Below are 16,331 nucleotides of genomic sequence, written 5' to 3'. Positions count from 1 at the left end.
TGTATGACAATAAAATGTAAAAATATCCAAAGGGATGAATACTGTTTATATGCATCTTATTTAGTAAACTGGACTAATCAGGATAAACAATTATAACTCTTACCAAGTTAGTGATCATGTCAAATGAAGAAATATTTGATATAAAAGTAAAACTCCACCCAAAAAAATTACTTATCCCATGTGGTTTGTAGTAATGTTACAGAATAATGCTGAAATTCATGTTTTCATGAAAAAACAACGCTAATAAAGGTCTACGAATTTGAATTATTATTATTATGATTTGCTGTAAGTGTATGGTGACCAACGCTGGAAACAGCAAACAATATTAAAATGTCCATGAAATAAAAATCTGCCATTACTTGTGTTACATAATTCGTGTAAAGTTATCCAGACGAACACTCAAAACACATCCATTTTTTAAAAACATATTGTTTCATTAATCTGTCCAGTAAAACAAAAGTAAACCACAACTGGGAAGTCATTCATACAGGGATGCATTTCTGAATTGAAGACCTGCCTCTGCCCCGATACATTGGGCAATACTCCTGTCTTCAATTTAAATGCATTATTCAGAGGTAAGTTTTAACTAGAATTTTAGCAAAAAAAGATTGTATTTTGCACACTCGAGCATAAGAATAGATAATGGACAAGTGGAGTATGTCAGACAAGTCACAGGAGAATATTTTCTCTTTCGTCATGTATGTGTTACATATCATTTGCTGTTGTTTAGAGTTGGTCACTGCTGGGTCCTGTTCAACTTGAATTTCTGTCATGTCCTTTCTCCATTTTTTCTTGTGAACCAGTACAAAACACTACAAACTACATGGGGTAAGTAACATATTAAAAAATACATTTTTTTTTTTTGGGCTGAGTATTCCTTTAAGTGAAACGTTTTTCTTTCTTTTTGGTAACTGGCAATGGGGTGTCATTTTCGCAAGTCACACAATTGTGGCACTAGGTCTTAAGTTGAAGTGGATCATACAGTTTAATATGATATATAATACTGTTACGTTACACTAATATTTAATGAGATTCACATTAAAACTGGCAAAAAAAATTACTGGACAAAGAGGATTAGACAAGTGGTTATATCGGGCAAAACCTAGCGAATGGGTTTAGGTATGAAATCCAATGCCAACTTTACAAATCCCTATTAACTCCAAAAAAGGCACCAAACTGTAAAAAGATGATGAAATATTTGGGCACCAAAAGCAAGCAAGCAACAGAGATACATTATAATTAATTATATTGTAGCATAGGAAGAGCTGAAAAGGTTTCATGTGTCCACACATCAGATTAGAGCTTCAATTTTACAAAACGTACTCTTAGCAGAAAAGAAAATACAAGGACCCATGCCCTCCCTCTGCATCTTACAGGAAAAAAGATATTCTGCATTATTCAGACAGTACAAATAGTTAAATATATATATATATATATATTTATTATTCCACATATATATATAATTAGTTTTTGTTGACGTACGTACCTAGGCCTCAGCGGCCGTGGTGTGTTGTGACTAGAAGGGCGTGACAGTGACCGTGGCAACAAGGCAGCTACAAGGAATGACCCTGCAACAAGTTTCCATACAGAGGGGTGAAAGTTCACAAGTCAGTTTGTGAACTTTCACTTCTCTTTGTGCCCACTCCAACCTCCCCATTCACATCCACCCAGGAACAACCTTCCCCCTCCCAAAAAATGAAATTCAATCTTTTTGAACCCAACAACGCTAAGTGGTTATTTTTTTTTTTGACATACAGAAAAAAAGTGTTTGGAGTTAAAGGTGGTTCTGAGACATATATCAATCCAAAATGGGCTCAGATGACATCATGCCAGTGGTGCTCATGCAAACTGAAACATACATCACCAGGAGCTCAGAAAAGCGGTGGATATTCTACCTTAGACAGGCATAGAAATTAACTATGGTCAGCATAGTGGATTTCACAGGTTAATCCCAGTAAAGTCTGATAGAAATTCAAGGACAAGACAAGAAGACCTATGGGCATCTGCAAAGTAAATACTGAAAAATCTTAAATCTTACTGAAAAAACAAATGGAAAATATGCTATACAAATAAGCTACAAGTAAACACATCATTAACACCTATCTTAAAAAATGAATTATTAATTCCCTTATACAGTATATCCTATAGTGTCACCAGGTTTATATGTACAAGAATATAATTAGGAAAAAAATAATCATTCTATGTTCATAGATGAAGGATTTCAACCAACTAATGCTACTGATTTGCTGCAAAGACACCAAAATGCATGATGGCATTTGAAACCTAATAACCCTCAAAAAAACCTCAGCACACATAGTACCTACTTTACTTTTTGATCACTTCTACCAAGGGCCCCTTTTCTTTCCAGGCATTTGGATGTCATCCCACCTCCTCTTACCCAGAAGCACAAGCGTAGTAGTCTCAGCCAGTATATGGTTGGTTTTATTGCCATACTTACTTTTTCATTTCCTCCTCCCCTCTTTGTTTCTTTTCCAAGGAGCCTCAAAATAGCAAAGAGGCCACCATGCAGAGACTGATAAAAACCCCAGTCACAGTGGCCCAGGGTTTCCGATCCTGTTTTGTACCTGCTTTAATAGAATTTGCAACATCAATGTCTGTTTCATTATCTTTAGAGAAGTGCTCAGCTCACAATATTAGGAAGAATACACCTATGACCTCCAGCAGAAATGAAACATTAATCTTTCCAGCCTTCATAGAATGACAGAGAAAAATCTCATTTTAATGGCTGACCAATGGATGGTTTTGTTGGCACAAGAAGGAGGTGGCTGTATGGGTGGGGTCAAGGGTGGGTGTAATGTCTTTTCTGTTACAATAAAGTGTAATCATAAGCAGTTTAGAAACAAATTAGCAAAAATGCAGTGTGTACTTATATATAACATTTTTAAATGTGGAGAGTCAACTAAGCAGAAATAAGTAATCCTAGGAAAGTCATATTAGTTTACAAATATGTTTGGTAAAACTTCTATCGAGCTTTAAAATGGTGATGTGCAGATCTCCTCAGTTATCTTCTGCTAACACTTGCAGCCTTCAATCAGCTATCACAATTACAATAGCATACAAATCATTACTCAAAACATGATTTGACTTCTGCATAAAAGCATCAGCAAGACCGTTCACAATTAAGTTCACACAGGCATGCCAAAATTTTCAATCAACTAAATTGTTAATCTCATCTTTATATGTTATATTTATAGTTAAAATTTCCATGGCTCCACCAAAGTACAAGCAAGTAACAAGGATGTGTGAAGCTTTCCTTCTTGTAATGGAATTGCGGGAGAAGGTTAAGAAGTTAACAGCCAAAAGATGGAGATACCAAGCAAAACAGGAACGGCTCCACTATCACAATGACAAACAAGAGCTATGTGAGATTCTCAATTTTAAAAAGTGGATCAACAAAGCTGTAATTCTGAAGTCTTCATGGTGGGTTCAGTTACCACTGAGACAAAATTCAATAACTTCCTAGCCCAGCTACCAAAGAGGCAAGAAGAAAGCTCAATGCATCTCTACCACTATAAAGACAAGCAGTTCAGTTAATACAGAAGTAGCAAAAGGTGGACAAAACAATTAAGTAACAAGTCAATTTAGACTGACATCTATTCCAAGTTAAACAAATGACGTAAAGTAGCAAGAGGTGGGTAACTCTACAAGTCTAGTAGAGAGAAGCAGAGGCTAAGCAAGCAAAGTCTAAGATGCTATATTCCAACTCCACAGAAATAAGCTACAAGAGCGGAGGGGCTCCTCCATCACAGGAATGAACAGCATGGAAAAGGCTACTCTATAATAAAAAGTTATTTGCTTGAGGGCAACAAATACCATCTCAACCAGCATTAGACACACAAAGCAACCTCTTCAAATACTACAAAGAAAACATGCAAAAACCATGCAAGCCACCTGTCTTTAAAGTCAGTATAGAGGCAAGACTCAACAAAGTTAACTACAAAGATGATAAAACAACCTGATGTCTCCAGGTGAGAGCTGCTGGGCCCTATCACTATGGAAGCACCACCAGTATACAGAAAACCAAACTAAGAAATAGTTAACTTCAAACACCATAGGGGAAAAGGAGAGAAAAAATACACCTGCACTAGATGAGGTGCCTAGTTTTAAATTATAGAACCTTTATGATGATGGAGCCAACCAGTGTAGAGACTTCAAAGATAGCTTGGCAATTCAGCTACTACAGGGACCTGAAGTGAAAGATGAGCTGTAGATGCCCAAAGTGAGAGCTGTAGGACTACTACTAAAAAGGGGAAAAGCAAGACAGGCACAAAGCAAAGGCTAAGGAAGACAAGGTGCACTGGTCTACCTCTGAAAAAGCACGACGAGAGACAGGCAGCTCTAGTACTGCAAAAGCAAGAACCAACAGCAAGGAAGCAAAGACAATCGCTGAGCAGAACATAATAAGGTAGGAGACGCAACTGTAACTCTCTTTAAAAGAATACAGACAAAATACCATAGAAGAGTGTGGGAACACTTCAAATTTGTATACCAAAATCATTTACTGAAATCTGGCTAATATGTTATAGCTCAAACATCAAAGCTCTGTACCATTTAGTTGAAAGAATATTTATTAGTACTTTTGTGCAGTAATATTAATCTGAACAATGTTTTGTTTTTCAGCATTGATTAGTTCATTTTAAATTGAAAAATCAATTTTTAACTAAAAAATGAAAACCTATGATGTTTTAACAGAATACAAACTATATCAATTTAGGGTCTGGGAAATCACCTTTGGTAATGGTTTAATTAAAGGGACTTTGTTTTTGATATATGGCCACAACATTTTGAACATGACTGTTTCCTCTGTTGTTACATGAAAACAAAGATCTCATTTCATGGAGTCACCTACTCCCCCTTTCATGTTTGCGAGCTGAGCACATCAATAAACATACATGAAACGGACATCAGGAATCCTCGCAGTGACACTAAAGATACCATGTGGAGAAGTGGTTTTGAGCATACATTCAACATACTACTGAACTGGAGCAAAAAATATAAAGTAAAAGAAGCAAAAAAACCAGAAAAGGAACTTTTCTAACTAGGTGAGAGCCTGTAATGAGAGTGCAGATAAAAATTAAACAGGGTAAGGGAAACTGATGTCAAATTTTGAGGGGGGGGGGGGGGGGGGGGGGCTTATACACTACAGACCAAATGCAAAGTATTCTCTGTCAAGACTTTATGGTATGTAATGGTACAGTGATTTATTTTCTTAAATTCTCCCTAGCTATAACATTTTGCCCCCTCACATCCCAAAGCCAAAATAATTTTAGTTGTGCTATGCTTCAGTGCAATGCATGATGCATGAGAAGAAATCAACAGATAAGAAAGCACTATGATAGTTCTACTTTAGCTGCTCAGGTTTTGAACAACCAGTTACTTATACGTCATTATTTTCAATATTGTTAGGATTTTATTTGGCACAAGTGCATAATAAATTGCTTTTGAAACTAGCAAATTGTATCAACTACTGAGAAACGTTAATTCAATTTCCCTTATGCCTGATGAGGCTTAATAATATATAAATATGGGAGACATTAAGATGCAGAAACTAGTTTTAGTCATTCTGAACATATACACTAAAATCATTAACATATGAAATTAAATGGGAAAAAAAGCCTTCCTCAAATATATAAAATAGGTCAACTTTTATGTTATCATATAGAATCACTCACTGTTCCAATTAAGAATCTAGAAAGTTTAATGGACTTTATAGCTTTCAATATGCATGTGCTTAGGATGCAAACCACACACATTCTCAAAAATATACAGCACTGAACTTTGAGCACAAGGGCTTTCTCGCAGATAAGAGATTACCTTTCTGATCCAGGCTTGGGGTCCGCTAGATGACAGCTCTTCAGATGACAGGACTTGAGCTCCAGTGCTACCCGTAAAGCGGCCTGGCAGGTTGTTGGACTGTGCCCAAGCATCAACCTGGGAGAAGCAGCTCAGAGTTAACACTTGGAACAGCACCTTTAAATGCTAATGACAAAACTTTTAACCATAACTTTAAAGAGCTTGACAAACTACATTGTTTTGTTCCACACTGATTAAATGCACATTTTAAACAACAAATTTAAATGGCACATTTTCATACAAATGATGTAGCTCAAAGTGCACTACAAGATAATAATAATAATTCTTTGCATTTATATAGCACTTTTCTCACTACTCAAAGATGAAGAAAGAAAAGTTTCTCTAAAATAAATATATAAACACAAGATTAGGCAATATTAAATAACACAGAATAAAGTAAGGTCTGATGGCCGGGAGAACTCAACAAAAACTGTATTGGGCAGGAGAAAACAAAATCTGCAGGGGTCCCAAGGCCATGAGACTTGAGATTTCAGGCTTCACATGGAAAAAAAAAAACATGGAAATTCTAAATAGTAACCTTTATACATACTATGCCAATGATGAAAGCAGGATAATTCATGGATTAAAAAATAAAATAGTCCCATAACAGCCCATGGAGTACAGATATAGCTTCACCCCCAACACATTTACAAAATAAATCAGAGTGGTAAATAAAAAGTTACTCAAACTCTGGGCAGTTAAAATAGTGTAATGAAAAAAATGCAAAAAATAAAATCTAATTCAGTTTCCTTACTGCTTCCCAGATTGTATTGTAAAGATGCAAGGTACGACATTACTGGTCCAAAGACAAGAATAATTCGTATTTTTTATTCATTTTATTTGGGGGGAGGTTTTAACAAAAAAAAAAACAACATTCCATTCACTCAAGTCAAACTTAATAGACAAGAATTCTAACCCTGCCCGACAAAAAGAGAGGAGAGCCAACAACAAAAGCAAATCTTTAAAAATAACAAAGAAAGGATAATGTCCTTTTCCCTGATATAAATGCTTATTCTAAAGCACTGGTGGTGAGGTGTTTATTTTGTTTCCACAAATCAAAATACCAGTATATACTGTTTGTTCTGTTTGGCTGGTGTAAACATGAGCTGAATTAGTCTTTTAGAAAGGTACCATTTAGGCTGCTCATCTCAAAGCTGAAGGAGAAAAACTGCCTTGTCAACAAGTCTGATTCTTCCTTGACATTTGAGCTATGATTTGAGAAATATGCTGAAGACAATCAGGAACCAAAGTCACTAATCTTGAAAAATGATCATCTTATTTTCATTTAAAATGAAGAAACAAACATTTGGTTAAACATACTCCAGATAAAAGCCAACTATGTATAATGGGGTAAAAAGGAAACTTGGCTACATTTTGCATAGATACCCAAAAATAAACAACAGCAACAACAATTACCAGTAATGGCACAAAATGAGCCAACTGGTGCAACCCATACCAAAACTGATCAATTTGCAAATACTACTAGTAGTTGTGTGTATGGTAGTAGGTAGTCAAAGATAAAAGTACTTTTGGTAGATTGTAGATTAATAAAATGGTGCTAGCCTTAAGGCTTGCTCTTCCTTACACTGTAACGTCTGAGAATGAGAAAGCTGTGTAAATAAAATGTATTATTGTTATCATCCTGTTTCAGAATTGACTTAGGTGATTTGTGCTGTGCAAAAATAGAAAAAAAAAAACAAAAAAACACAGGCGACTGATTGTGTTCTCTTTTTTTAAAGGACCTCTTATGCCTCAAAAATGCATGTGGATTAATCTAAAGCTAGAAATTTTAATTAGATGGCTTCTTTCTCTTCACCTATATTTAGAAAAGTACAGTAGTGTGAATTTTACATTTATAGGACACTCTGAAATATTTGTTTTTCTCTATGGTTTTAATTGCTTAACTCTTTTGTTTTCCCATTTCCCTTATTTCCTGTATAGTTTGCATCCTTAACTGTATCCTAGATTTGTCCTCATGATTAATAAAGTTTATCTAATCCTGACAATCTATAATAAGCTAAGCAGACACCAGGAAAAATGACATTGAATGGGGAAAGCAGCAAACAGTTCAGAGTAACCCAATAATGTTCTATTAGTAAATAACTAATTAAATAACATCTTGAAAGGCAATATGAAAATCATGATATTGATGAACATCTTAAATACCAAGATAATAAAAAACACTCAACTGTAACAATCAGTAAATGTTTTGCACAGTCTAATAAAAATGTACTACACTTGTTTTTATAAGCATAGAAATTATAAAACCATAGAAATTGCAGAACAGCAACATGCTCATTAAGATTTAGGAGTCCAATTAAAAACAGAAGTTGTTTGGAGCTGTGGAAGAATAGATGTTCAATGTGTACTGTGTTTATGTGGAGAAATGTCTCTTTTCAGGGTTTAAATTATGCTCTGTTAACTTTAAACTCTATCAGCAACAAAATAGATTTTATTTAACAGTAAACAATGAACTAGGTTTCACATATGTTAGTTTCATACTAGTTATTTTATTTAAGGTTTACCCAAATCTGTAACTTTATAGGTACTTATTAAATATATCATGCCCATACAATAATTCCAAAGGCAGTCATTAGTGTTATATGAAGGTGATGGGACTTATGTCCTGTTTGTGTTAGTAGAATATCAAGGAGTTTAAAGATAGGCTCTTACTGATGACAATTAATGATCTCTAAAGGCAATAAAAGCTGATAATATGTTTGCTGTTACCAAAAAGTCATCAGACATGACCTAACTCTTGTTTGGCATAAAAGCTAAGCAGACTGGAATTGATTTATGATGTGGCTAAAAGAAGGGGTGAATAATTTTCAAGCGATATAGAGTGCACACTGTGTTAATGGAGGATGTAGGACTTTAATATTAAAGTTCTGGATCAGCATTAATGCTCATGAAGACCCCCTTTAGTTAAAAATGGTGGCTTATTTTTATTCCAGAGAACGAAAACCTGCAGCCACAGTGGGTCCCCAAGGCTGAGTATGAGAACCACAAACTTAAAGATTTGACTTACTAAGCAGGACATATTTACTCTACATACAGCTTTGCCGGCTAGGTCAACTGAAAGCTGTTGATTAAATTACAAACCAGACCCAAGTTTAATGAAATTACTATGATATCTTCCAAAACTAACTTGTAAATTAAAGTGTGAAGTATATGTTCTGTTGAATTTATAGTTTCATACCAACCATCTAGCAGTATACAGTAATCCCTCGCTATATCGCGCTTCGCCTTTCGCGGCTTCACTCCATCGCGGATTTTATATGTAAGCATATTTAAATATATATCGCGGATTTTTCGCTGCTTCGCGGGTTTCTGCGGACAATGGGTCTTTTAATTTCTGGTACATGCTCCCTCAGTTGGTTTGCCCAGTTGATTTAATACAAGGGACACTATTGGCAGATGGCTGAGAAGCTACCCGGCTTACTTTTCTCTGTCTCTCTTGCGCTGACATTCTCTGATCCTGACGTAGGGGGTGTGAGCAGGGGGGCTGTTCGCACACCTAGACGATACGGACGCTCGTCTAAAAATGCTGAAAGATTATCTTCACGTTGCTATCTTTTGTGCAGCTGCTTCCTGAAACGACATGCTGCCCGGTGCTTCGCATACTTAAAAGCTCGAAGGGCACGTATTGATTTTTGATTGAAAAACAAACTCCGTCTCTCTCTCTCTCTCTCTCTCTCTTTGTCTGCTCCTGACGGAGGGGGTGTGAGCTGCCGCTTTCAACAGCTTTGTGCCGCGGTGCTTCGCATACTTAAAAGCAAACAAACCTATTGATTTGTTTGCTTTTCTCTATCTCTGTGACATGCTCTGCTCCTGACGCGCACTCCTTTGAAGAGGAAGATATGTTTGCATTCTTTTAATTGTGAGACGGAACTGTCATCTCTGTCTTGTCATGGAGCACAGTTTAAACTTTTGAAAAAGAGACAAATGTTTGTTTGCAGTGTTTGAATAACGTTCCTGTCTCTCTACAACCTCCTGTGTTTCTGCGCAAATCTGTGACCCAAGCATGACAATATAAAAATAACTATATAAACATATGGTTTCTACTTCGCAGATTTTCTTATTTCGCGGGTGGCTCTGGAACGCAACCCCCGCGATGGAGGAGGGATTACTGTACTCTAATTTTTATATGCCACTGTTGTAGGGAAGAGACATCAGATGCCAATCAGTATAAACACCTATATGTATGTACATATACACACACACACATTCTTTTAAGATGCATTCATCCTGGTAAATATTGTCTGACAAAGTGTCAGGGAGGTAAACAACTTAATGTAGATAAAAGCAAAATGGGTTGTGAAAAAAGTTTTTTTCTTGTTTATCCTTTTTTTTTTTTTTTTTTAATTTCATTGATTTTATTGTAATCATTCCATACAAACAGATCCAATTTTTACAAAAAATAGGACTGAAAACAAATCAACCCCCACCCCTGAGAAAGAGAGCATGGCCAACAGAGTAAAACTTAAAAGCTAGTAAGCTAGTAAAAATAAGTAAATTGATAAGTTTAATAAGCGGATAAAGATAAATGGGAAGAGAATCTGCTTTCTCAATGCTTTAAGAGTGTAATCTAAAATGTTATTGATTAGATCATTTAAACTTTTAATAAAAACCTTTGAAGTAAAATGATCTTAATGAATTTTTGATGAAAATGTTTGGGCCAGGCCAGTACTTGGATGGGAGACCATCTAGGAAAAGTTTGGTTTGCTCCTGGAAGAGCTGTTGGTGAGGCCAGCAGGGGGTGCTTACCCTGTGGTCTTGAATGGGAATCCCAATGCAGTGAGGAAGACACTGTGCTGTAAATAAGGTGCCATAACCTTGAATGAGCACACATTTTTCATAAAAAGGTCACAAATATAGAAAGGAACATTACAAGTAGAAATAAGCAATTTTCAAATGCAGGCAAGAATAAATTGGTAAGAACAAAAAACATGGCGATACTCACTGACAGAAAATGTTTTTATCCACCTCACATATTCAACCCTTGGTACCTCTAATGGTGAGCTTGGGCAAAGTTTATAAAAAAATCTCATTCAATATTCACTGTGGAATGTTTCCTGTTCTCATTTTATCTATTTTCATGGATCTTTATAGATTAGCATCTTATATTCTATTTTAAGTTAGCTGCTGCCTACTTAAATTCCAGCTTCCTGTGCCACTGATTAAGGGAAAAAAATATAAAAATTGAAGAATTATTTTTTTCAAAACAAACAAATGAATCATCACAGAAATGCTTGACACAGACATTTTTTAGTTTATACCTTTATTTTTTTTATACCTACACATTAAGATACTTAATCTTTAACACTTGAATATGCCATAGTAAGTGAAGAAACAAACCTCATAATGCTGGGGGAGTGGGGACTGGGGTGGGCAACAAATCAATGGTGGTGTTTTGGTATAAAAATAAAAAAGCTGATGAGGAACATGATTAACATCAAAACCTATTGTGATCAAAATATTAAAAAGCAATAATAAAATCCAGTAAAGAACTACATAATAAGATTGTATGTAAAACTTCTCTGCACTTACCTGCTCCTGTGCCCGACTCAGCATGCAAATGGCATCGACATCAAAAGGATTTTCCAACAGCCTCTTCTGTGCCATGGCTCTCTCGGTCATTGCCAGCGTGATGTCCACAGGCTGGGAGAGAAAGCACCACGAATCACTAAAAAGAGAAACGAAAACAGATCCCCCTTCTTCCTGGTGGGACTTCCAGCTCAGGACTTTATGCTCCGAAGCAGCAATACCAGGCATCATTAGTGTTCACTGCAGCCAAACACAGGAATGTTTAAAACTAATAACAGGTTTTCAGAAAAAGCTGTGCTTCAAGGTATGAGAAAAAAGTGCCATTATAACCTTCTGCACTTTCTTCATGCGTCTGTTGTCTACTCAAAGATTGTGGATTTTAAATTTATCAATCAATCTAGCACACTTGAGGTACACTTAACCAATGCAATTAGTAACATGGAGGAAGAAAAAACTTATTTATTGCCTAATATATCTATCTATAAATCTGTAGGCACTTTATTATTTTTTTTTAAATACTTACACATGCATGGAAGTCTCTCTCACTGTATATAAAAAAAATCACAGAAACAGGCAGAGGGCAAAGAATTGTGCACCAATCTATTTTACATACCAGCACAGAAACACAATTATGACTTTCTTTTCAATGACTTCAATTCAGCATACATTTTCACAGACTTCCTGACTTTCCCAATTTCCTCAGTTCAGTGTTGACCAAAAGTGCTGATCACCATTCAGAGATGTACCAGAAGATGGAAAGCAGTCAAGGGTATTCTGCTGTTTCAGAGTGATGGTTTCACAAGTAGAGGATGTATACACCTTTTGGCAATTCTGAAACTTCTTTCGATTTCTCCCCCCAGCTTTCTCATCATCATGAACAGGTGATGACCGATGCTCTCTCCCATTAATGCTGCTCTAGTTAAACACTTGCCATTGATGGACTTGGCACTAGTACGTATGCTCAATAACAGTCACCCATTTACTTTAAAAACAAGTATATTAGTGTATCATTTTAGCTGTGTTCAAAATGTAACCAACAACCAAAGTGGCAACCTTAGGCACTTCTGGTATAATATTTCATTACAAAGTAGGATCCAGTACTATTAAATCTTTGTCACTTTTCTAAAAAAAACAAACAAAAAAAACAACATTTTTGGCAATGCACATTAAAAAAATTACATTTTTCGGTTTTAACTGAAAATGTCATTAGAATGTATGTCCTTACAGCAAACCAGACATTTTTGCCATCTAAATATGACTGTGTACCAAAATGAAAACCTACAAAGTTGCAGTGTTAATGACAAAAAAAAAAAAAAAAAAAAAAAGACTATGGGTACTTGACTGCTTAACATCTAAAACCTGCGCGGAGTACATCCAAATACAGAGCCAAACTGCTACATGCTCTGTCACATTTTGATAATATGCGTGTGTAAGTGATATGCAATTTTAACATATGCTGCTTCCTAAACTACTTTAAAAGTTCCTAAAACACAGATGAATATATACATATAAATGGAATATATCTTGTGAGTCAGTGTTAGAAACAAATGTGGTAGGGCCTGAATGTGTTGAATATGACTTTTTAGCCACTATGCTAAATTCCTAGGCCTATTCCACACATTTCCATATACTGCATTTATATACACACACACACACACACACACAATTAAAGGAACTGGTGGAAATCAAAAATTTTAAAATGAAATTACAATATGTACGTTTTGCAGTGATCTCAGATTTGATAACTCACTGCTGTATTGAAAGCCACAGCTTTTAGAAACCTGCTATTTAAATGTATTCAAGTGCAGTATACAATAAAAAAAAATGTATGTGTCCATCTTTATACATCCTAAAGGTAAAGGTCAAGTTTACAAGAAAAATTCATGAATTTAGAATCAATTTCCAGAGCTTAAGTAAAATCAGTTTTGATCATTTTCAAATGGAAATGAAACCTCAGTTTACAAATACATTTAAGAAAATCTGCTTGCCAAGAAAAAATAGTAACAAACCGTGATAAAGCAACTAAAAGATATTCCAAATTCCTATAGCTCATGGCTCAAAACTACCAATTCCAACTGGTTCCAAATGGAACCAGTAGCACAAATTTTTTTTTCTGTAATCTAAACTAATTATCTAATTTACTTCCCTGAAGTAAACGGACAATGTGGATCTAAGTTAGTATTTTCATACTGAAGGCATTCTGCCTCTGCTTTTCATTTCATATTAGGTGCAAAAATCTAGGGATAATGTTTATAGGGCATAAATGTTAGTCAGTCTCACTTAGCATTGCTAGGTTAGTTGTGACAACATGAGAGCTAAACAGATCATAAACCTAAATAAGGTGAAATTAGATAAATTCGACTGTTGCAAGTTACGATAAGGGCAGAGAAAACATTAAGAGTCTCTGAACCACAAATGTCAAAATGAAAATCACTGCTTCTAAAAAGTTTAATGCAGGAAATTAATGTGGTTAAGAACTTGCTACTTAGGGCTTGGATTCTACTCTAAAACCACACAGGATAATCAAATGACAACTCAACTCAACAGTCAATTCTTTATAAAGACAGTTGATGAGCAACAATATAATGGTTCTATAAAAGACACATGATATGAGAAAATAGAAATTTGTAAGGTGAAAGAAATAGTTTTGATCATCAGATTGCTATAATGTAATTAAGTAAAGATGGTTTATATAATGAGTCACTTATTGTACCAATAACTGCCATTACATTTGTTAAGTATCATCTGAGGTTATAAGCAGATGTACATATGTATTTTTTTAATTTACGAAACTAACATTTTTACAAAAAATCAAAAGAACAAAAATGGTCTAAACCCATTGAGTTGCACAGTAATTCAAAGTAACTAGCCTTATTAAAGATACTGAACAAATCATACAAAAGAAAAGCAAGGTAATTTTTTCTTTTTTAACGAGCTTCCTTTAATAATCAGCATTCATTATGTACAAAGCAAACAAAATAACAGTTCAACTAAAACAAAAAAAGGAAAGAAAAAAACCAAGTAGAACTAAATGCCATATATATGTGTATGTATATATATATGGCCAAATGTGATTACATCAGGATTGGGGTTCTACAGGAATGTGTTTTTCTATTTCGCACTTATTTATACAAATACGTACAAAACATAACTGGACAATTTATTGTACACCTGAATTTAATAGAAGAGAGCGCCTGGGTCATTCAAAGGGCGAGTGTGTCTAAAGCACTTGACTCCAAAATTCATTAACACCATACATATGGATCATTTAAAACAACAGACTGCTGGTGGTTAAGAATTTACAGTGTCCACCACATTAGTGGATCAGCATTTATGACACACAGTACAGAAGACACACCATCTTATCCAAACCAGTTCAATAAAAATACATGTTTTTATGTTGGTCAAAGACAAAATGTACAAACAAAAATTATAACCAACGGCAATAAGTGTAATTAGCGACTTCAGTTGGATGCACTAAAACCACAGTCATCCTGAAGCTGGTAAACGCTTTCGATTTTTAATTTAAAGCCGCCACTACATTCTGAAACGTTCGATGGTGTCTTTGAAATACTAATAATGAAACGTTTTCTTTAAAACGTTTAGGTGCACATTCTCAAGGGGAACACATTTTCTAGAATTTGAAAAGAAAAAAGGTGACAGATCAAGTTATGACTGCTTTTGGCTGGTGAACAGGCAAAAGATGATTTTTTTTTTTTTAAGCAGCTCCAAGCTTTTCCAAGGCAGAAGAGTATCTCAATAAGAAAAACACTATTCTAATTAAAAACAAAAAATAAAAATTTAAACAAAAACCTGAATTTCAGATGGAAAAACAAAACAGAAAAACATATAAAATAACCAGCTGATAGACAGTGTAGTTTTCATTCAGAATGGCAACTCATCTTTAATTACATTCCAAATTAAACAGATTAACTGAAATATTTTAAACATATCTGACTTTATATACTATTTTTTCTGGCAAGTCTGACTGCCACCTTTTTGACTTTCCATAAGTTATTTATGGGAGGTCAAACAGCATTTTCTGCTGAAGATTTCCAAAAAAAAAAAAATATTTCCGTTGGTTGTTGCACAGAAATTATCTTGCTGCTTAAAAGACCAAAAAAAAATGGAAGTCCACAAAATAAAGCCTTAACTGATTTGTGACACACATTTGATAAACATAAAACCCACCTTCCTTGCTTTAATAAACTCTAGTTTGGAGGAACCATCTATGCTGACCATAAAAGTCAACAAGTACAGCTTCCAAAGCACCTTTTTTTGTACTACATGTAATCAAAGCCCAACATTTTTCAAAAACAGCCATTAACCAAATAGTTATACCCTAGACACACTGTTATGCACCCCTTTTTGCATGTCCACGTCTATGTTATTTACAAAACTGTGACTGGCCTGATAGAGCACACGCTTGTTCTGGGGATTCTACGTGGCAGAAGGGCTGTTGGACGTTCCCAGGCAATGCTCTTCTGTATGTCTGTAGAACATGGGCTGATCATTAATGTTCATGGTTTGTGCAGCAAAGGGGATGACATGTTCACTCTTTCGCTACAGCTTTGCTTTCCCTGTAAGTTTTCACAGGAGGTGATGGCGCAAGAGGTATTTTTTTTTTTTTAAACTCTATAAGTTGGAGCTCCTCTGGGAGCCTGCAGAGGCAGGGGGAAGGAGCAGAGGTGTGATTCCCACCTGCACAGGTGTGTCTGAGAAGACGTTGTCCTTGTTTTCTTTTTCAGTCCCCTTGTCGACAGGAACCCATTCCCCATAGGCACCGTCCCCTTCCTTCTTCCTGTGCTGAGACCCAGATGAGACGGGAAACTCCTTGGTCAACGCCACCTCTGTCTTTGCAGCAGGTTTCACTGAGGCATTCTGAAAAGTACAAACAAGTATATCAAATG

The 16,331-nt window shown here is 35.5% G+C and overlaps 1 protein-coding gene across 5 annotated transcripts in view; it reads right to left on the bottom strand.

Moving 5' to 3' along the window:
• Positions 1-16,331, bottom strand: part of LOC114651268 (serine/arginine repetitive matrix protein 2-like) — a 147,718-nt gene that overhangs the window by 38,143 nt on the left and 93,244 nt on the right. For 4 of the 5 annotated variants that reach the window (XM_051927207.1, XM_051927209.1, XM_051927211.1 and 1 more), the window contains 3 exons: positions 16,123-16,302; positions 11,425-11,535; positions 5,836-5,952 (listed from right to left, as the gene is read on the bottom strand). In XM_051927207.1, coding sequence (XP_051783167.1) covers positions 5,836-5,952; positions 11,425-11,535; positions 16,123-16,302 — 408 coding nt within the window. Of the gene's footprint in view, positions 1-1,486; positions 1,569-5,835; positions 5,953-11,424; positions 11,536-16,122; positions 16,303-16,331 lie in introns of all 5 variants that reach the window. The other variant, XR_007934859.1, reaches the window with a different exon arrangement.

The sequence above is a fragment of the Erpetoichthys calabaricus genome, chromosome 4, assembly GCF_900747795.2.
Source record: "Erpetoichthys calabaricus chromosome 4, fErpCal1.3, whole genome shotgun sequence".
Taxonomy (NCBI): domain Eukaryota; kingdom Metazoa; phylum Chordata; class Cladistia; order Polypteriformes; family Polypteridae; genus Erpetoichthys; species Erpetoichthys calabaricus.
This window is presented reverse-complemented; position numbering and strand designations above follow the sequence as displayed.